Source organism: Elephas maximus, chromosome 2 (assembly GCF_024166365.1).
Source record: "Elephas maximus indicus isolate mEleMax1 chromosome 2, mEleMax1 primary haplotype, whole genome shotgun sequence".
NCBI lineage: Eukaryota > Metazoa > Chordata > Mammalia > Proboscidea > Elephantidae > Elephas > Elephas maximus.
Genome location: NC_064820.1, coordinates 204,097,873 through 204,119,221, shown reverse-complemented (window position 1 = coordinate 204,119,221; position 21,349 = coordinate 204,097,873). Strand labels below are relative to the sequence as shown.

At 44.9% G+C, this 21,349-nt stretch overlaps 1 protein-coding gene across 11 annotated transcripts; it reads left to right on the top strand.

Annotated features, from left to right (window-relative positions):
* The first annotated feature begins 239 nt into the window (after positions 1-239).
* On the top strand, positions 240-16,525 carry PGBD2 (piggyBac transposable element derived 2). 11 transcript variants are annotated; one of them, XM_049874577.1, is made up of 5 exons: positions 240-254; positions 7,195-7,363; positions 8,433-8,496; positions 10,842-12,599; positions 13,265-14,685. In XM_049874577.1, the coding sequence occupies exons 3-5, from the start codon at positions 8,480-8,482 to the stop codon at positions 13,341-13,343; spliced, it is 1,854 nt and encodes a 617-aa protein (XP_049730534.1). In that variant the 5' UTR covers positions 240-254; positions 7,195-7,363; positions 8,433-8,479; the 3' UTR covers positions 13,344-14,685. The 11 variants fall into 11 exon arrangements, with proteins under 11 accessions (XP_049730534.1, XP_049730536.1, XP_049730528.1 ...); XM_049874571.1 differs by lacking the exon at positions 240-254 and adding an exon at positions 3,259-3,502; XM_049874573.1 differs by lacking the exon at positions 240-254 and adding an exon at positions 3,259-3,756 and having other exon boundaries at positions 7,195-7,352.
* The last annotated feature ends 4,824 nt before the right edge of the window (positions 16,526-21,349 follow it).

Here is a 21,349-nt window from a genome sequence, read left to right as displayed (position 1 = left end):
TAGAAACCATTCAGGTAGTGATGGCCTTGATGCAACCCTGCCTGGGGGATTGAAAAAATAAAGTTTCAGCCCTTGTGCCTCTGATCCATTGTACCTGACACTATCACCTCTTTCCCTCCCCCTTTTGAAGCCCAACAGAGCGTCTACCTCTAAAGCATGGTGAAGTTAGGGAAAACCTTGGAGAAGACAAGTTACACCTTTGTAAGTGACCTGAGGCCAGCCTGGCCTGAAGAGGAGAATTCCGCTATGTCAAGGTAATAGGAAAACACTTGGTAGTGCTCGGTCACAAGTACGGTGTGGTGTCCAAGGTCTTAACTGTTTGATAATTCAAGCAGCCATTAAACAGTAGTAGCAAGCATGTCCATGTGAGAGAGACTACTCGATTCATCAATGATCAAAAGATGCTCTGTGAAATTTTTGATCAAAAAGAGGGAAGTGTCTCAGGAAAAGACAACTTTCAGTGTAGTCAGGGAGACAGAGGCATAGTATGTTTACCATGCTGTCTAATTTTAATCTGGATTTCTAGACTAATAGCTATGCTTTTTGAGAAAAATGTTTTCCCTCAGTGGTTAATACCAGGATGTGAAACCATATGCCCCGAGGGGTCTTAAACAAGTGATTGCCTGCACCCCTCAAAATATACTTATTCAGGAAGAGTGCTGTCTGGGTGCTGTTGCCAATAGCATGTTTTTGCAAGATAGACAAAGAAAATACATTTAAGCATCTTGTGACCATGATGTAAGAATCCTGTGAAACCATCTGTAATCACTCACTAACTATACTATTAATAATCAGTAACAGTCAGATGTGATTACTAGAATATTCATTGATTTTCCTGTAATTGCCCTCCCTATGCTTTGGTTCCTCTTTTTACCCCATAAAAATACTTATAAAATGAAATTGCCCCAGGACTACCTGGTTCCGTTTTCAATGGACTATGTAGTTCCCCAGTTGTAATTGTTTTAAACACTCTGTTTTAACTTGAAACAACATTCAACTTTTTCTCTACAATGAAACAAATGAACAAACAAATAAAAAAGACTTGACTCGTGGTGATCCCATGTTTGTGAGAGTAGAACTCTCCTCCATAGGGGTTTCAATGGCTGATATTTTAGAAGATACCTTCCTTCTGAGGTTCCTCTGAGTGGACTCAGACCTCCAGCCTTTTGGTTAGCAGCCGAGCACGTTAACCAACCCTTTACATTTTCCGGGGATTCCCTGGGAAACTAAGCAAGCTAACTGAAACAAAGCCAAACCACTGCCTTTTAGTCAATTCTAACTCATAGCAACACTATAAGACAGAATAGAACTGCCCCATAGGTTTTCCAAGACTGTAAATTTTTGCGGAAGCAGACTGCCACATCTTTCCCATACAGTGTAAGTTCGAACCACCTGCCTTTGGGTTAGCAGATGAGCGCTTTAAACACTGCATCATCCAATCAAACTAGGAGGCACTATTCCTACCTTATCTAAAATAGTATCTCCCTCATACTTCGGGGGCTTAACTTCTATCTCCTCAACTTGCTTTATTTTTCTTTATAGCACTTATCACCTTTTGTCACATTGTATACTATTTGTTTCTTGAGTTCTTCACCCACTGAAATGTGAGTTCCAGGAGAACAAGAACTTTTTATTCAGTGCTATATCTGGTGCCCAAGGCTTCAACGTATATACGTGGCTTGAATAATGACAACTTGAATGGAACGTGCCCTTAGCTCCAGGATCTCACAAAATTCCCACCTCAAACGGGAATAATTTTTTTTTCTTTCTTTCCCTGACCCAGGTGTTTTGAAATACGCTTTTTCAGTGACCACAATGTTGCTGGGTAGAAACCCCAGGTTCTGCTTTGCATGACTCCTTACAACCAATAAACAAGAGGCCGAGGTGGGAGATTAGAAAGTCGCCTTTATTTTGTTGCACAAGAAACAGTTGGGGTGCTGCCTCCAAGACTGTTTGCAGGCAGCTTGGGGGAGGCGGGCTTTTACAGATAGCAGGCAAGGAAATACAAATTTATCATAAATATTCAGGATTGACCTTTGTTCAGGCATCTAGAGCTTGGGGATGACCATGCATTTTCTCTAGACGAGGGTTCAATTCCCTGTGATGGAGGAAGACGTCGATTTTCCTTCATTAGTATGGTAAGTCTCCACCCAGAGGAATGATACTTAAATATACTTATACATGTATATAAGATGGCATTGAAAGCCTGCTTTGGCCATTCTGTGGTTATATTAAGGACTATTTCAGGGAACGTGCGACCTATTCTGCTTGGTATAGGAGGATAAGCCAGAGCAGATGTCTCCTAGAAGTGCTGAGCTCTGAGACTGCCTGTCTCAACAAAACCTTTGTGGGGAAGTGCCATTGTGAAGCAAATACCTCCCTACTTGGCCCCCCTTTTGCATGTTGAACATCATTTGGTCCCAGAAATTTTTATTTAGACAAAGCCTTCCAGGGGAAACACTCAGCCCTTTTCTGTGAAACATACACTGTATATATATCCAATGGGCTGTTGGGTTCAGTGGGACAAAGACCTTATAGAGCAGTGGTTCACCCCAAGGGGCAGGAGGTAAGGGAATATGGGACAACTTTGCTCTCCAAGGGACTTGTCTGCAGACATTTTCATCACAGCTGAGGGAGGGGGTGGAGGTATGTGGTGTGCTACTGGCTCCTAGTGGGTAGAGCCCTGGGTTGCTGGTAAATACCCTACAATTAGGGTTGCCAGATCTAGCAAATAAAAATACAAGTAGCCAGATAAAATATGACTCCTAATTAAATGTGAATCATCTAGATTAAAGACGTTGTTTATCTGAAGTTTAAACAAAACTGGGTGCCCTGTATTTTAACTGGCAACTCCTACCTACAATGCACAGGACAGTCTCCAACAACAAAGAATTATCTAGTCAAAATATCTGTAGCGCCACGGTTGAGAAACCCTGTTATATACAGCAGTGGTTTTCAAACCCTAGCTGGCATCATCACCTCCAGCGCTTGTAAACTACAGGCTGATTGTCCTCCAAGATTTACATTTCTATCAAGTTTCCAGGTGATGGTGAAAAGCACATAAGAAATACCGCAGTGGGTATAGAAGAAAATAAGGCCTCCTGTCCTCGTGAGCAGGAGCAAGCCAATTGTATAGTCGAATACGGCGGAGAGGGGGACGGTGAGAAGAAACAGCAGAAGGCAGCGTACCCATTAGGGTAGGAGACATTTCTGTCCTCCTCGTCCCCCGCCCGCCCTAGGACATTTCCGGGTTCTCTAGGCGCCGCGGACGCCCTGACGTCTCGATGGTCCCTAGCCGCCCCTCCCAGGCCTCCGCTAGACTGGGGCCGCCAGAGTCGTGCCGGGGGCGTGACCAGGCACCGGGGGCGTGTCCAGGGAGCAGCAACGCTCTGGTGTCGGACGCTGGGCGGCCGCGACGTCCGCCACCCGCGCTGGCAAGGCGTTGAGGGTTTGGCGCTGCCTTTGGCATCTGGCGTGGCCCGGCGCGGCTCCGGCCCCGCAGGTAGGCGTAGTTCTGCTCGCGCCGCGGGCGGGGCCCAGGTTTGGATGCAGAAGCGGCAGGCCCTGATGTTGCGTTTTCCCAACGGCGCCCGAGGCGCTCGGCCATGATGCTGCTCGCAGGCGGTCTGCCCCAGACCTCTTCTGCTCTCCGGTCGTGGCAGAGGACCGTCACGCCTGACGGGGAGGGTCGGGCCTGGGCCGGCCAGGCGATCGTGACCCGGACTATGGGGACGCAGCATTTTGATAGCCGCACGGGTACGCTCCTGCTGCGGGGCGGAATGGGCGAGGGGTCGCGCTCTGCAGAGGTGGTGCTCGGTGGGACCTTTTCTGTTGCATCTGCCTTATTTTGGGAATCTCTGAGGTTGTAAAGGGTCTTTGTTTCCCTTTTCACTCGATATTTTTGCAACTGGCTCAGCTTTGAGAAATTTTTTAAATGTTTTATCTTTTAATTTTGAAATAATTTCAGAATTAAAAGAAGTTGCAAAACTAGTACAGTGAATTCCCGTCTATCCTTTACTCAGATTTCCCAAATGGTAACATCTGACCAAAGTACAATAACAAAATCAAGACATTACCAGTAATAAAATAGTCTTTATCTGCAGACTTTACTCATTTCTCTACTTGCCCCACCCATTTCATTTTTTGTGGAGCAAGATGCAGTTCATGATTTAATTGTATTTAGTTGTCCTATCTTAAGTAAGCACCTGACCCTTCAGAGTGTACCTCAGTCTCAAAGCCTGCCCAGGGAGCTCCCATCACAAAGACGCCCTGTCTTCACTGGAGTCCTGTGAGCCCATTGGTTAAGAGCTCAGCTGCTAACCAAAAGGTCGGCGGTTTGAATCCACCTTGGAAACCCTATGGGGCATTTCTACCCTGTCCTATAGGGTCTCTATGAGTCAGAATCGACTTGAGGGCAATGGATGTTGGTGGTTTATATTCCCTGGGGGCCAGGGCCAGTTTTGAACATCCAGCTGGGTTAGGATGAGAGGCTTTGGCACGGTTGACCACACTACTGCATGACTGGGTCTGCCCCTTAGCCACCAGCTTTCTGGAGATTCTCCTCCTACCTCCCAGGCAATCCCTTTCTATCCTTTTTGAAGGCCATCTTTTCTTCTCAGTCTGGGCCTCCTCCCTGGGTGATCTCTTGTGGGTTTGGTCACCACAGATCCTATGAAAATCCACCAGTTTATGACTCCAGCTGGGGCCATTTCTCTGTCCCAGACCCACAGAGCTTGTTGCCTGCATGATGCCTCTTGTGGGTCTGTCTCAGTAAATCTAAAACCCAGCCTGTGCTCACCTGCCTCCCTGCCTTCCTTCTAGTGCTCCCTGCCTCCATGAGTGGCACCCCAGCTATGCGGACCTGAACTTGAGGAGGGCTCTCTGACTCACCCTGCCCCACCCCCAAGTCAATCCATGGTTTTACTGCAGTTGATTTAGTGTCCTCATTTAGCCACTGCAGCCGGAAAAAAACCTATTAAAATACAAATCTGATTATATCCACTCTGCCTATAGACTTTGTGGATTTTCCATTGCTCTTAGGTTAAAGACAGATCTCCTTAATGTGGCCTTCAAGGCCCTGCATGGCTGGTCTAGACTCATCTTCAACTCTCTCTGTCTTATGTTTCCTACTCTGGCTTGATTGGCTTTACTTCCCCTTTGGGTGCTGTTCCTGTTGTGTGGGATGCTGTTCCCTGCTTACCCAGCAGATTCCTCCTGCAAATACCTGCCCAGTCATCCCTTCCTCAGGAAAGCGCTGTCTCACCACCATGACCAGGTCCAGGTCCTGTATTACAGGTTCTAATCTCTTTGACCTTCTCTGTTAGGTAGCCCTGTTGTAGTTGTGATTTTATACACTATGCCTGGCGTTTAGTAGAACTTGAGATTTTTGCTGAATGAAGAAGTTGTGAGGTATATAATATGCCTGACCAACAGCCTCTGTCTAGACATTCTTTGCATTGTAAGTTTGCTTTGCCACATAGGGACCCTGGTTACCCAAGTCCCATTCCTCTGTGGGTCCTGCTAGGTATGGCAAGAAGGATGGAGGGACCATGTGTAACAGAGTGGAGGGCATAGGAAGCCTGGCCCAAGAACCACTGAAAGGGAACAGTGAGTTTCTTCCGTTCTTCCTGCCTAGTTACCCCCTTCCATCCTTGTTAAGTCCACTGTATTAGACTGTTTACTGACAGGCATTTCTTCTGCAGGGTGTCAGAGAATTCTAAGGAGTATGCCTTTGGTTAAGATCAATCATATATCAAGAGTTCCTGGTTCTTTTCTAAATAGCTGTCTCAAAGCAAAAAAAGTGGCAATGATTATGAAGGCCTGCTGCAGGATGAGGTGGGTGGGGTGCCCTGGAGTGTGGCAATATGCTCTGCCACATGAGTAGTTCAGTTCAGCAAGCATGGACTGAGTCCCTACTGTGTGCCAGGATCCACGCTAGCTTCTGGGGGTACAAAGATGGGTAAGTCCTGCACCAGCCCTGCCATTGAGGGAGCATGCAGTGGGGTCAGCTTGCAAAGGGGTCATTTCTGCCTGACCAGTAAAACTGTGGTAGAGAAAGTGTTGATGGGTGGAGAAGGATATTTCGGGGAACAAGATGGCCTGAAACAAGGACAAAATGGTGGGAGAGGAGCTGGGGATCAGGCTGTGACTGGCCTTGACCTTATTCTGGAGTCTGGTTGGATTGTGACACTGGGAGATTCTCAGAAGGCTGTGATGACGGGTTGGTGTTCAAACGACCAATTAGGGGCTGTCATTGGCTGTTGGTGAGTGGACAAGAGCCAGACTAGGGCACAGCCCAGGAAAAAGTGATGAGCTGCTGAAGGGCAGAGTGACTGTAGAGTAGTTTCAGGAGTCATGCTTTCCGAGCCAAACCTGGGCCTGATGCAGGTAAGAAGTCAGTATGTTTGAATTCTATTAAAGTAATTAGTGAAACAGTATTGTGTAGCAAAATGTGTGGATATCTAGAGTGAATGGCATTAATGAGCATTATAAAGAGCCTCAGATCAGTTAAGCTCAGGTTTTTGCTGCCAAAAAACTGTGTTTCACACTTTGAAAAAACTTTCAGTATTCAGAGCGTATTTGACCTTTGGATTTGAGGGTAAGGGGTTGTGGATCTGAAACGATAGCATGTACTTGTAGGGTCAGGCCCTGTTGTGAGTACTTTCACACAGTAACTCTTGTTAACCTCACAATAACTCTATGAGGGTAGTTGCCATGAAACAAGGTCTCAGAGAAGGAAAGTGACTTACCCAGAGTCACACGGTTTATGACTCTGGCTCCATAGCCTACATCCTTACTGAGCTGTAGACTTGTGAACAGGGGATATTGAAAGACCGCGGTCTTTCTCCCACACCTCAGTCACCTGGTATCTGCCTGCATCCAGCCTGTGTGAGTGCCTGAGGAAGGTCAGAAAGAAGGGGAGGTGGAAGCCCCAGAAATGTCTTCTCAAATAACCTGTATTAACCAAGGGCCTGTGGGACTGGAAGGTTGTAGTCTGGTCAGGTGAAAAGCTTTTGTCAAGTGAAGCGTGATACCAAGTAGCCCAGAGGAGGAGGTGGGTGATCAGAGGTGCTGAATGGATAAGCTGGGATGTGAGCTGGCCGGGCTTTGAGAAAATTCAGTTAAATGATTCCATAAGGCTTCTGAGATTTTTCATGAGGGACTCATTACTGTGTTCTGATTTTCTTCCTCTAGCCGTACAAGATGTCTGTGCTCTGGAAACCCAGAAAGGAAAGCTGCCTGCCACTCGCTTGTCACTGCAGAGCAGCAGTCTTCCCTGCTGCCATGGGGCCCTGATTGGGCCAACTCAATAGTGTTTACTCCCATGTTCCTTTGCAAGTGCCCATTTGCCTGTGCGTGTGAAGTATGTATGCAAAAATATATGAAATGCATAGAAACAATTTAAAGGATAATGGAACAACTTTGAATATCCCACCTAGTTTAAGAAATAGAACCTTATCAAAACCTTGGTGGCCCTCTGTGTGTCTGTCCCAATTGCATCTTTTCTCCTCAGTGGTAACCACTGTCTGTAAGTTTGTCTTAGTCATTTCCCTGTGTTTTGTAGTTTTACCATGTAATATGTGTGTATCTCCAGACAATATATCATTTAGTTTTGCTTAACTTTTTGGTCCTTGTAAAATGAAATCATATGGAAAGTATTCTGTGACTTCTTTGTTTGCTCAGTGTATTTTTGAGGTACATCCGTGGACGTTCTCATCCATTCTCTCCAGTGTTTTCCATCCCATCCGTTCTATTGATGACTGTTTGGGCTGTCTCTTGTTTTTTACTACTGTAAATAAATGGTGCTACAGGGGGCATTCTTCATGTTTCCTAGTATACATATGCAGTAGTCCCTTAGGGTAGTGGTTCTCGGTGGGGTAGAGGGAGTTGCCCCCAAAGGTCATCTGTCAATATGTAGACATTCTTGGTTGCCACAGTTGGGGAAGGGTTGCTACTGGCATCTAGCGGGTTGCTCAACACCCAGGGATGCTGCTCAACATCCTACAGTGCACAGGACAGCTTTCCTCCATCCTCCCACCTCCCCACTTAGCAAACAACTCGCTGGTCCCAAATGTCAGTAGTCCTCAAGATGAGAAATTCTGGTCTAGACTGTATTTTGGTGTGAGGTGTGAGATGGAGGCACTTTGTCTTTTCCATTCTGGCTAGCCAATCGACCCGGCAACATTTCCTGAGATGATCTATGCATTTTCCTCTGATTGGCATTGCTACCTCTGACCTAACCAAGCTCCCAAAGGTAGGTCATTTCCAGGCCCTCAGAGACAAATGGAAGTTAGTGTTGTTGTTAAATAAATAAAAAGTAAAATAAGGAGATCTTAAGTTGGAGATTTTTGTCTTCCTTAAATGGTAAGAAGTCCCTCTTCCCTTGCTTATTAAGATATAAATTTTTAAGATTGACTTTCATTGTCTTACAGATTCTTAGACTTTGTGAGTAAAGACAACTTAGTCTTCCCAGTTCATCATGGCTTCAACCTCAAGGTAAGACTCCTATTCTATGAAATACTTTCTGGAAGTATTTATTCCTCTATGTTTTTAAAAAGCTAAGTTGATGATATTTTTAGTCCTGAATCTTGGTGGCCTCACTGAGCAGTGGTTGTCCAGGAAGCACAGAGGGAAGAGAGAGGAGAGAAAAAAGGAGAAGGGAGAAAAGTCGAGGCAGACAGGGAGGTGTGTTTGGTGCAGGAGTGGCCATGTAGCACCAGCATCTACACTTGACCTAAAAAATGTAATTTACTTTTCTTCGTCTTTCAAGACCACATATGGTTGCTTTTGGTGCTTCCTTGATCCCTACAGGCTTTTTCCATGCGCAATGTATGAATAGCCGTGTGCAGAAGGTGTTTGTAAGGTCTGTAGGCTGGTGAGACTGGCAGAGACCCTGGCTCGAGAGACATATTGGTACTGGATGAGACTGGGTCCTGGGAGGACGGGAAGATGACTAGGGCTTGTCATCCAAGTACGCTGTTTCAGTCTGAGGTCCAGCCTCCCTTGCAGGCTGATTTCTGTTACTGCCTCATGCAGAGCTTTATGAATAACGTTCCCAGAGATCAGCCCTCCAGCACTGCAGCACCCAGCATGTGATGCTTGAGTGAATCTGTACTGTCACCTCAATTCCAAAGTCTGTGGGCAGGGTCTGCGGTGATGCAGTATGTCATAAAGCCTGTGTCTTTCCTCTGGGCAGGAGGGTCTTTTCTTCTAGAGGTTGGGGCCCAGGAGTGGGCACAAAGCAGCAGCCAGGGTGTTCATAGTAGAGTGATCTGTTTACAAACTGGACCTGACCACCTCACTGCCCTGCTTATCTCCTCCCACGGGCCCTAGACCCTGACATGTCTGCTTGGATCTCCTCCCCTCACTGTCATGTCTGTGTTCACTGCGTCTGCAGTCTCTCTGGCCTCCTGGCTCCTACTCAGATGTCAAGACCCTCAGCCCCAGGGATCTGTGCCTCTAGCTGTCTGCCTCCTCTTGGTGAGGCTTTCCCTGACCATCCTGTCTGAAATAGCACCCCCAGCTGCACTCCGTTCCCTATCCAGGATGGCATTCATCGCTACCTGACATTGTCCTGTATCTTTACTTGTGTACTGATCTGTTGTCTGTCTCCTGCAATTAGAACTAAGTACTGTGTAGGCTGGGAATGGAGTTGGCCCATTCATGGTAGGTGCTTGTGAAATACAAATCTCTCTCGCCATACATTTGGTTCTTATGTTCAGAGGTCGAGAGTTTGAATAACAGGGGTTTCCATGTTTTTCAAATCTATTTGGCTTCTGAATTGCAGTTAGCGGGTAGTGAGATACCAGATATTGCGGGAGCCATCTAAAAATCTGTCTGAATCTCTTCAGCCCCTGAATTTGAATAGTGAGAGTTTAGGTAGAATTTGAGAACTTGGGAAGGGAGGGAAACATAGTTGTCAAAGGAATAAGAGAAAGGAAAGAGATAGGTAAGACAGAAGCATGAAAGCAAATCTCCTGGGCCACTGAGTAAAGGGACAGCAGTAGAGTGGTTACTCCAGTGCCCAGGGCTTCCTGTTGGCCGTTACTCTTATCTGTGGTGAGGTAGTGGCAACTGGATTTATCACTAGAGGAGATCATCTTTTTTTGTTCATTGCTGTTGTGTCAGTTCTGGCTCACGGTGACTGCATGTGTACAGAGTAGAACTGCTATATAGGGTTTTCAAGGATGTGGACTTTCGGAAGCAGATCGCCAGACCTGTCTTCTGGGGTGCCTCTGGGTGGGTTCGAACCACCAATTTTTTGGCTAGTAATTGAGCACTTAACCATTTGCCCCACCCAGGGACTCCTGTTGTCTTTTTAGAACACTTTATTTAAGAAGAAAACCAGTTAACCAGCAAATATTGCAATTGAGTTGACTCTGCCTCATGGTGATGTCATATGTGTGAGAATGGAACTGTGCTCCATAGGGTTTTCAGTGGCTAATTTTTCAGAAGTAGATTGCCAGATCTTTCTTCTAGGGCCCCTCTGGGTGAACTTGAACCACCGACCTTTTGGTTAGCAGCTAAGCACGTTAACCACTTGCACCACCCAGGGACTCCTTAAAAAGAAATGGAAGTATATAATGCCTGTTTACAGTGACTCCATCATTAAAATATTCCCACAGTTACAAGAGTAATCTGTGTTTATCTGGAAAATTGCTTCATCTGGTATCTGTGCCCACTGGTGCCAGATCTGGGATGTTGCTCAAGCTGTCTTCCAATGCGTGCACACTCCTCACTGGCTGGTGCTTTCGTGCTGCTTTTTTCTGAGGAATTGGTTTCCCTGCCTGGTGCAGAGACGGCTGCCTTTGCCTCTCTGATTCTGTTTCCTCTTGTTGCAGATGTGCTGTTGTCAGGAGAGGTGTCCGCTCAAAGGTAAAGTCTGCTAAGCTGCTCGAGGTTCTGAATGCTCTGGAGGAAGAAGAGTCTAGCAATGACAGGGAAGAGATTTTCATCTCGCCGCCCGAGAATGCTGCAGGGGACTTCACTGATGAGGACTCAGGTGATGAAGACAGCCGGCGTGGTACTCACCTGCCGGGGAGCATGCTGCACGCCACTGTCGTGTCTGAGGACTCTGGTACTGGGGAGGATAATGATGACCTGGATCTGCAGCCAGCAAAGAAGAGGCAGAAAACCATAGTCGAACCTCAGCGGGTTTGGACCAAAAGAGATCTCCGACCCAACTTTGGCAGTTGGACAGCATCAGATCCTCATATTGAGTTTCTCAAAAGTCAGGAACTGAGTCCTGTAGGCCTGTTTGAATTATTTTTTGATGAAGCAACAATTAATTTCATTGTTAATGAAACCAATCGTTATGCTCGGCAAAAAAATGTTAACCTGGGTCTCACAGCCCAGGAATTGAAGTGTGTTTTGGGCATTTTGATTTTAAGTGGGTATATCTCCTATCCAAGGAGAAGGATGTTTTGGGAAACATCTCCTGATTCACATCACCACCTTGTGGCTGATGCAATCAGAAGGGACAGATTTGAACTGATTTTCTCATACTTGCATTTTGCAGATAACAATGAACTTAATGAAAGTGATAGGTTTGCCAAGGTCAGGCCTCTCATTATCCGGATGAACTGCAATTTCCAGAAGCATGCACCTTTGGAAGAGTTTTACAGCTTTGGCGAGTCCATGTGTGAATACTTTGGGCACCGGGGATCCAAGCAACTGCACACAGGAAAGCCTATCCGACTTGGTTACAAGATCTGGTGTGGGACGACCAGCAGAGGCTATTTAGTGTGGTTTGAGCCTTCACAGGGCACACTGTTCACCAAGCCAGACAAAGGTTTGGATTTAGGAGGTAGTATGGTGATAAAATTTGTGGACGCACTTCAGGAGCGAGGCTGTCTGCCATACCATATATTTTTTGACAAGGTTTTCACAAGTGTCAAACTGATGTCCATTTTGAGGAAAAAGGGAGTGAAGGCCACAGGAACTGTCTGTGAGTACAGGACCGAGAGATGTCCCCTCAAAGATCCCAGAGAGCTGAAAAAGATGAAGAGGGGTTCGTTTGATTACAAGGTTGATGAGAGTGAGGAGATCATTGTGTGCCGCTGGCATGACAGCAACGTGGTCAACATCTGCTCTAATGCAGTGGGCATAGAGCCTGTGAGGCTCACGAATCGTTATTCGGGGGCTGCCAAGATGCGGACCCAGGTTCACCAGCCATCTCTGGTGAGGCTGTACCAGGAGAAGGTGGGGGGTGTTGGGCGCATGGACCAGAACATTGCCAAGTACAAGGTGAAGATCCGGGGCATGAAGTGGTACTCAAGCTTCATTGGCTACATCATTGATGCTGCCCTCAACAATGCATGGCAGCTGCACAGGATCTGCTGCGAAGATGCCCAGGTGGACCTCCTTGCCTTCCGGAGATATGTTGCCTGTGTGTATCTAGAGAGCAACGCTGACGCATCATCCCAAGGAAGGCGGAGCCGGCGGTTGGAAACTGAGAGCCGCTTTGATATGATCGGCCACTGGATTATCCACCAGGACAAGAGGACCCGGTGTGCCCTCTGCCACTCTCAGACCAACACCCGGTGCGAGAAGTGCCAGAAGGGTGTCCATGCCAAGTGCTTTCGGGAGTACCACATCAGGTGATGCCAGGGGAGGGGTGCTAGGGCAGAGGAGCCACACTCCAGGGCTGGCTGGAAGGGACACTGAAGGGTTTCCTGATACATGCTCAGTGGGTTATTTTGGTTTTTAGTGAAGTGTTTACAACTAATTATGTATAATAGTTGGAGCACTTCTGTTTTACTTTAGGGTTGGGAAAAAAAAAAACTTGAATCTCTGATGCATTAGTTTTATATTCTCTCTCCATTACTATTGTAATTATCTTTTTTATTCTTTCTATTATGCCTCCATGTAATATAAATGAATATTATTTATATTAGGAATCTCAGATGTGTGGAAGTCTATTTTATGCTGATATTTATTTCAATTTATGGCCCCCTTTTTATTCAAATAAAAATCTTGTTTTGTGGTATAGCTGAGTCCTAGTAAGGAAAATCAGACATAACCCAAAACTTTAGAAAAACTAGCATGAATAGCAAAAAGGTTCTTACCATTGCATGCCATCATCCAAGATACAGACAATAGTATATAAATATTGTGTCAATACAATAATGGGTTTCTTGATCATATTTATTTCATATTAGTTCAAGGCTGCCATATTGCCCAGAGATAATCTGCTTTGTATTTATCCATAGGGCTAGAGTTGGCAGAGTTCATATTTTCTTAAAAAAATATTTTTCCAATATAGGTACATCCATGTGGAATCCAGAGCCCAGGTGGCGCAGTGGTTAAGAGCTTGGCTGTTAACCAAAAGGTCAGCAGTTTGAATCCACCAGCTGCTCCTTGGAAACTCTATGGGGCAGTTGTTCTTTGTCCTGTAGGGTTGCTATGAGTCAGAATCAGCAAATGGTTTTGTTTTTGGTTTTGGATATGGAATCCATTTTTAGGAATAGCATCAGGTAGGAATCTATTTTTCTTCCCGAAAGGATGGATGGCATCATTTATTAAAAGTTTTATATATTTTCCCACTGATTTAACTTCCACCTTTAAAAATTCCTGAACATAGGGGGAAAGTATTGAAACAGTGGAAAATATTTTTATGTTGGAAAACCTAGTGGAATATATTCCAGAAGAATAAAAGTAATACGTGTAAAAAATCATATCAGAAACCTAAGAGAGCATGTTGAATATTTATCTTTCCTCTGTCTGGGAAAGAACTTTCTACAGCAGCATCAATAAAAAAGGAACACATCAATAGATTTGACTGTAAAATTGTAAAATTTACATTCATCATCAAAAAAATTAATATGCAAAGAAATTAAGAAAATGTATTAAAAAAATCTCCTCAATGAGTAAAGATAAGCACAAACAGAAGAGAAAAATGTCTTAGTTTCCTACTGCTGCCATAACAAAAATACAAGTGGGTGGCTTTATTTACTAAATTTATATACTAAAAAAGCAGAAACTTGTTGTCTCACAGTTTTGGAGGCTACAAGACTGAATTCAGGATGTTGGCAAGGCTTTGTACTTTCTGTGTCAGCTCTAGGGGAAGGTCCTTCCTTGTCTCATTCAGCTTCTGAAACTTGGGCATTTCCTGGTGTTCCCTGGCTTATAGATGGACCCTCACATGATGTCTTTCCCTTTTGTATGTGTCTCTGTGTCTGTAAAATCGGCACCCAAACCCATTCCTGTCAAGTTGAATTCTGACTCATAATGACCCTATAGGACAGAGTAGAACTGTCCTATAGCATTTCCAGGGCTATAAATCTTTACAGAAACAGACTGCTGCATCTTTCTGCCTCGGAGTGGTTGGAGGGTTCCAACTTTCAGCCTTTCAGTTATCAGCCTATCACTTAAGCACTGCAACACCAGGGCTCCTATTCCCCCTTATAAAATATGACTTAGAAGGGATTAGGTTTAGGACCCACCTTATTACAATATGACCTCATTAATATAATGAAAGAAAAACTATTTCAGAACAGGTTCACATTCACAGGTACATGGGGTAAGAACTTCAACATATTTTTTCTGGGGACAGAATTCAATCCATTACAATATATAAAAAGACAAATGAGGGAAGATGAAAAACAAATGAACAGCGAAGATATGTAAGAGATTCCACTTTGGTGACAATAAAATGTGAAGAAAAGCAATTATTAGGTAATTTTTTTTCATCATATGCTTTGATTATAGATGTTACTGTGGATGGGAGAGGTGATAAAGTCATGCAGTACCAGCATCCAGAGCAGAGCAAAAGCCAGTGAGCTTTGCCAAGAAGTCCATATATATTGGATGAAGGCCACACCCTCAAGGAAACTCCCATTCAACTGATTGACTCCTCATAGCAGATCTCATGGAGGTGATGATATCATTACATAACTGCCAAACTACATCATAACTGCCAAACCAATGCGAAACATGGCCCAACCAAGTCAACGCCATCTTAACCATCACAGTCTACCCCTTGTCAGCTTGGCACCTGTGCACATCTCCTTAAACCACACATTATCTCTGAATAAAGACAATTACAGTCATACTTGCACCTAACATGATACAACTAACACCCTTACAACTGAAAATGCACTAGCCCTGTTTACATCTTGGGTTTTTTAAGTGAATAAAACAAAAATATTTGATGCATACATGCAAGGAAGAAACATAAGGGTTATAGTCCTCTCGTTTCTACAACTGGTTACCTGGTTCTAACTGGTTTTTAGAACTACCTTCCACCACCCATTCCGCGTTCTCTTTACTTTCAGCAAGCATCACAGCTGGTCATGGTTCGTTGCCTGGTGGGGTGACCAAAATCTACATTCCTGAAGGATCTGGGTCATTAGTGGTCATGTTGGGATTGGGTCGCTGTAGTTTTCCATCGACTTTAACACAGGGTATGGTAGTACTAAGAGATGTCCTAAGGGATCTCCTGTACTCCAGACATACTCTTCTTTATCTCTATTATGTAATATCCATCTGATTTCCTCTTGGCAATCAGGATCAATCACATGGGCCAATATGGTAACTCCCTTTGCCTGTTAATCCAGAGGCATAAGGAGCCGTAAGTGACCGGGTGGCAATCTTAACTTCCAGTTCAATGGAATCAGTGTTGTGCCTTCAGTTGGGAGCATCCCTCCCTTTGGAACTAAGACCTCTAGACCATAGGGTCGCAGGGACGGGATGCAAAAATTTTACTAGTGGGTCACTAGGGATAATGGTGAGTGGTGCCACTCCCATTTCCACCTTTAATTCCTGGAGCCATGAATCCTGGCTATGGGAAAAATGGCACCATATACTGGATGCTGGTTTAGAGCATATACAGCCTCCTGGAAAACATTGCCCCAACCCTGCAAGGTATTTCCATCTAGCTGGTGCCATGATTATGTAGAAGGCCATTCCATCCTATCAAGCCAGCTGCTTCAGGGTAATGGGGAGCATGGTAAGATCAGTGAATTCCGTAAGCATGGGCCCATTGCCATACTTCATTTGCTGTGAAATGAGTCCCTTATTCTGAGGTGATGCTGTGTGGGATACCATAATGGTTGTCATGGATTAAATTGCATCCCCCCCCAAAATATCTGTCAACTTGGCTAGGCCATGATTCCCAGTATTGTGCAATTGTTCACCTCATTGTCTTCTGATGTGATTTTCCTATGTGTTGTAAATTCTATCTGTATGATGCTAATGAGATAGGATTAGCAGCAATTATGTTAATGAGGCAAGACTCAATATACAAGGTTGGATTTTGTCTTGAGTCAGTCTCTGTTGAGATATAAAAGAGAGAAATGAGCAGAGAGACATGGGGACCTCATACCACCAAGAAACAAGAGCCAGGAGAATAGAGTGTCCTTTGGCCCCAGGGTCCTTGTGCTGAGAAGGTCCTTGATGAGGGAAGATTGATGACAAGGACCTTCCCCCAGAGTCAACACAGAAAGAAAGCCTTCCACTAGAGCTGATGCCCTGAATTTGGACTTGAAGCCTACTAAACTGTGAAAGAATAAATTTCTCTTTGTTAAAGCCATCCACTTGTGATATTTCTGTTGTCTCAGCACTAGATAACTAAGACAATGGTAGATAAGGAATTCTGTAAGACCACAGATGGTAGTTTTGGCAGAAGCATTGGGTGTAGGGAAGGCAAATCCATATCCAGAGTGTCTATTCCAGTAAGAACAAAATGCTGCCCTTTCCATAATGGAAGCAGTCCAATGTAACAACCTGCCATCAGGTTGCTGGCTGGTCACCTTGAAGAATGGTGCCATATTGGGAATTCAGTGTTGATCTCTGCTGCTGGCAGATTGGGCACTCCACAGTGGCTGTAGCCAAGTCGGCCTTGGTGAGTGGAAATCCATGTTGCTGAGTCCGTGTAATAACCTCCATCCGTGCTATCATGGCCACTTTGTTTATGAGCCCATTGCGCAATGACAGGAGTGGCTAGGGAAAGAGAATGAGTGGTTTCCACAGAATGCATAATCCTATTCTCTTGATTGTGAAAATCCTCTTCTGCTGAGATCACCCTTTGGTGAGCGTTCACATGAGACACAAATATTTTCACTTCTTTGGCCCATTCAGAAAGGTCTATCCATGTACCTCTTCTTCATACCTCCTTGTCTCCAATTTTCCAATCATATTCCTTCCAAGTCCCTGAAAGTCCAGCCAAACCATTGGCCATAGCCCATGAATCAGTATATAATAGCACGTTTAGCTGTTTCATCTTCCAAGCAAAGTGAACACCTAGGTTCACTGCTTGAAGTTCTGCCCATTGCAAGGATTTCCCTTCACCTCTGTACTTCACAGAGGTCCCAGAAAGGGGCTGCATTGCTGCCACTGTCCACTTATGAGTGGTGCCTGCATATCATGCAGAACTGTCTGTAAACCCGGCACGAGTTTTCTCTTCCTCAGTCGACTGATCATAAGGAACGCCTCATGAAGCCATAGCAGTAGGTGCAAACTGGAAGATTGAAGGTAATGTGACAGGAGTGGAGACCATGGGCATTTGGGCTACTTCCTCATGCAACTTGCTTGTGTCTTCAGGTCCTACTTGGGCCAGACCTCATATATACCACTTCCATTTAATGATGAAGTGCTGCTGTGCATGTCCTACTTTGCGGTTTTATGGGGGGAAGAACACCTAGTTCATGATGGGCAGCTCAGGCCACATGGTTATTTTGTGGCCCATGGTTAAGCCTTCAGTCTCTACTAAGGCTCAGTAACAAGCCAAAAGCTGTTTTTCTAAAAAGGAGAGTAGTTATCTGTAGAGGATGGCAGGGCTTTGCTCCAGAATCCTAAGGGTCCGTGCTGTGATTCACAAAGAGCGGCCTGTCAAGACTCCAAACAGCATCTCGATCTGCCACAGACTCTTCAACATCTGATCAGCTGGATCATATGGACCAAGTGGCGCTGCTGCTTGCACAATAGTCTGAACCTGTTGCAGAGCCTTCTCTTGTTCTGGGTCACGCTCAAAAACTAGAAGTTTTTCTAGTAACTTGATAAATAGTCCTGAGTAGCACACCCAAATGAGGGATATATTGCCTCCAAAATTCAAAGAGGCCCATTAGGCATTGTGCCTCCTTTTTAGTTGTGGGAGGGGCCAGATGCAATAACTTATCCTTCAAGTTAGAAGGAATATCTCGACATGCCCCACACCACTGGACCCCTAGAAATTTCACTGAGGTGGAAGGCGTCTGAATTTTTGTTGCATTAATTTCCCACCCTCCAGCACAAAAATGTACCAATAAGTCCAGAGTCATTGACACTTCTTCCTTAATATGTCCAATTAGCATAATGTAATCAATGTAATGAATCAGCGTGACGTGGAACGGAAAAGTCAAATTTCCTGCTAACTAAATTATGACATAGGACTGGAGAGCTGATAATATCTCTAAAGTAGGACAGTGAATGTGTATTGATGGCCTTGCTTGCTGAAGGCAACCTTCTGGTGGTTCTTCAAAACAGGTATGGAGAAAAAAGTATTAGGTGGATCAATAGCTGCATAACAGGTACCAGGAGATATATTAGTTTGCTCAAGCAATGAAACCACATCTGGAACAGCAGCTGAAATTGGAGTCACCACCTGGTTAAGTTTACAATAATACGTTTTCATTCTCCAAGATCCATTTGTTTTTTGCACAGGCCAAGTAGGTGAATTGAATGGCCATGTGCTGGGAATCACCACCCCTGCATCCTTTAAGTCGTCAGTGGTGGCAGTAATCTCTGAAGTCCCTCCGGGAAAGTGGTATTGCTTTTGGCTTACTATATTCCTAGGTAGGGGCAGTTCTAATGTCTTCCACATTTTTTTTTTTCCTTCCATACTAGTTCTTACTTCACTTGTCAGAGACTAATATGGGGGTTCTGCCAGTTACTGAGATATTCCAATTATATATTCTGGAACTAGGGTAATCACTACAGGATGTATTTGGGGACTCACTGGACCCACTCTGAGACGAACTTGAGTTAAGACTGTCTTAATAACTTGACCTCCATACACCCCCACTCTGATTGGTGGGCCACAGTGACATTTTGGGTCCCCTGGAATTAGTGTCATTTCAGAGCCTGTATCCAGTAATCCCCCTGAAGTCTGATTATTTTCTTTTCCCCAGTGAAAAGGCCGTGAATCCCTTTGGGGAAGGCTGGGAGAAAGACAAACAGTGTAAATTTTTGGCAGCGTAATGAAGTCCTTCCTCAAGGAGACCTGGCCTTCCCTTCATTCAGGGGTTGTGGGTCTGTAAACTTACTCAAGTGTGGGAATTAATTGAGTGGCTGTGACTCTATACTTTGGTTATTTGAGTTAGACTGGTGTTCACCTGACCTGGAGTTCATCTATTTGTACATATTAAGTAAATATTTAGTAGACTTCCCATCTATTTCACTCCTAGGGACACCATGACTAATTAGCCAATGCCATAAGTGCATGCAAATCAGACTATTCTGATTACTGCTTTGACTCCACTGTCCATTATGGTGATCACACCCACCTTGTCTTTGTCAATTGACTGCCACCATTTGGCTCCTACCACCACGGGGTCCAGTCATTGTAGTTAGGTGTCTTAATTCAGTTAGGGCAGTTTCCACTGTCAAATCTGACTCATAAAATAGCAATTACAGCAGTCTTCAAGGATGCTGGGGCTCCCGTCACAAATGTGTTACTCAGAGTTGTGGTAAAAGGTGTGTCCCCGAGCACTCTGTGTGTGGGTCTGTGGGTCTAACCTAATAAATTCACTCTAACATGTCAATTTCCCTAAGCTTTTTTTTTTTTTGGATACCTTCTTCTACAGGATACTAAGGCTGGTCTGGTACTTCAACTTGATTTAGTGTAGGCCACCAAGTAATCCATGCTTCAGTGAACCAGTTAAATAAACTATTTGATCCTTTCCTAACCTCTTGTGCTGAAACAGTGAATGAAGAATCTGTGCTTAGTGGGCCCCTACCAATAAACCCAGACTGATCTAACTTTGTTCCTTGTACCATTACCCCACACCCATAATAGCCATTCCCACACATGTTCCCCAGGTTTCTGTGTGTATGTATTAGAAAACTCAAGCACTTATTTTGGAGCATAGTGTCCCTCCTCGTGGGTTGCACTCAGAACTCACAGATCATACTCAGAGTTATGTGATTTATTAGGAAGTAACAGGCTACAACTCAAGATCAGGATCAAGTTGAAAGTAACAAGAACCACTTGCTATCAGGATCAGGAAGCACACATGCAAGGTCTGAAAGGCTCTCCCAAAGTGGAGGGCACATCCCTCCCTTCTTCATGCAGGACAGCTTCCAATCAAGAAAGCTCTCTCAGCTGCTCTGTGTCATCAGGCCTCTCCACTAACCGGCATAGCTCAGAGTCTCAGCTGCCCTCTGCTATCATGCCTCTGTGCCATCAGACCTCTCTACTGTTAGCCTCCTTGTTGTCAGCCTCTCTGCAGCTAATTCACAGCCGGTGTTGCAGCTTGCTCAGCTCTCTCAGCTGCTCACTACCGTTGGACCTCTCTGCCCTCAGGCCTCTCTGCAATTGGCCTCCCTGCTTTCAGCCTCTCCATCATTAACTGGATCAGCTCACAGCCAGTGTAGCAGCTTCAGAACTGCTCAGTTCCCACATGGCTCTTCTTCTCTGCCAGCCCACTTCTCAGCTAGTATCTCTCTCAGCTGCAGCGTTTTCAGTTAAACAGCCCTTCTCTTACCCAGAAGCTTTCTCAACTGCAGCATTTTTTTTTTTTTAAACCAGGCCTGTGAAGGGCCTCCATGTCCCAAAAGACATGCTCCCCTCCCATCTCCTGCCAACTAGGAGGCCTCCAAAACCTGTTTTTCAACCATTTATATATCCCAGTCCTCATCAGTTACAAGGCAGGGCCTCCCTCACCAGACCAGAGGTCAACTAATCCTCAGTTACCCATGAGATGTCAGTCAACTTAGATCTTGTACAAAAGACCAGAGAGTTAATGTCTTCTGCTGACAGGGACCAACTCTCCCGTGGGGAAAAGTAACAAACCATCTGGGGTAGAAAGCACGCCGGGATGTCCCCCAAGTTGTTTCTCCAAAGAACTAGGGCAAAGGTACCCACTCCTCAGGGCTTAGGGGAAAAACCTATCAAGCTGTTTTTCCATAGAACCAAGGCAAAAAGCCACATAAAGGAACTCATCAAATTATCTAATTTGTTGGCATACAATTGTTCATAATAGTCTTTTATAATCCTTTTTTATCTCTGTAGGGTCAGTAGTAATGTTCCCACTTTTACATTTGGTTTTAGTTATTTGCATCTTCTCTTTTGTCATTCTAGGTAAAAATTGTCCATTATATTGATCTTTTCAAAGAATAAACTTCTGCTTTTGTTGACTCTCTCTACTGTTTT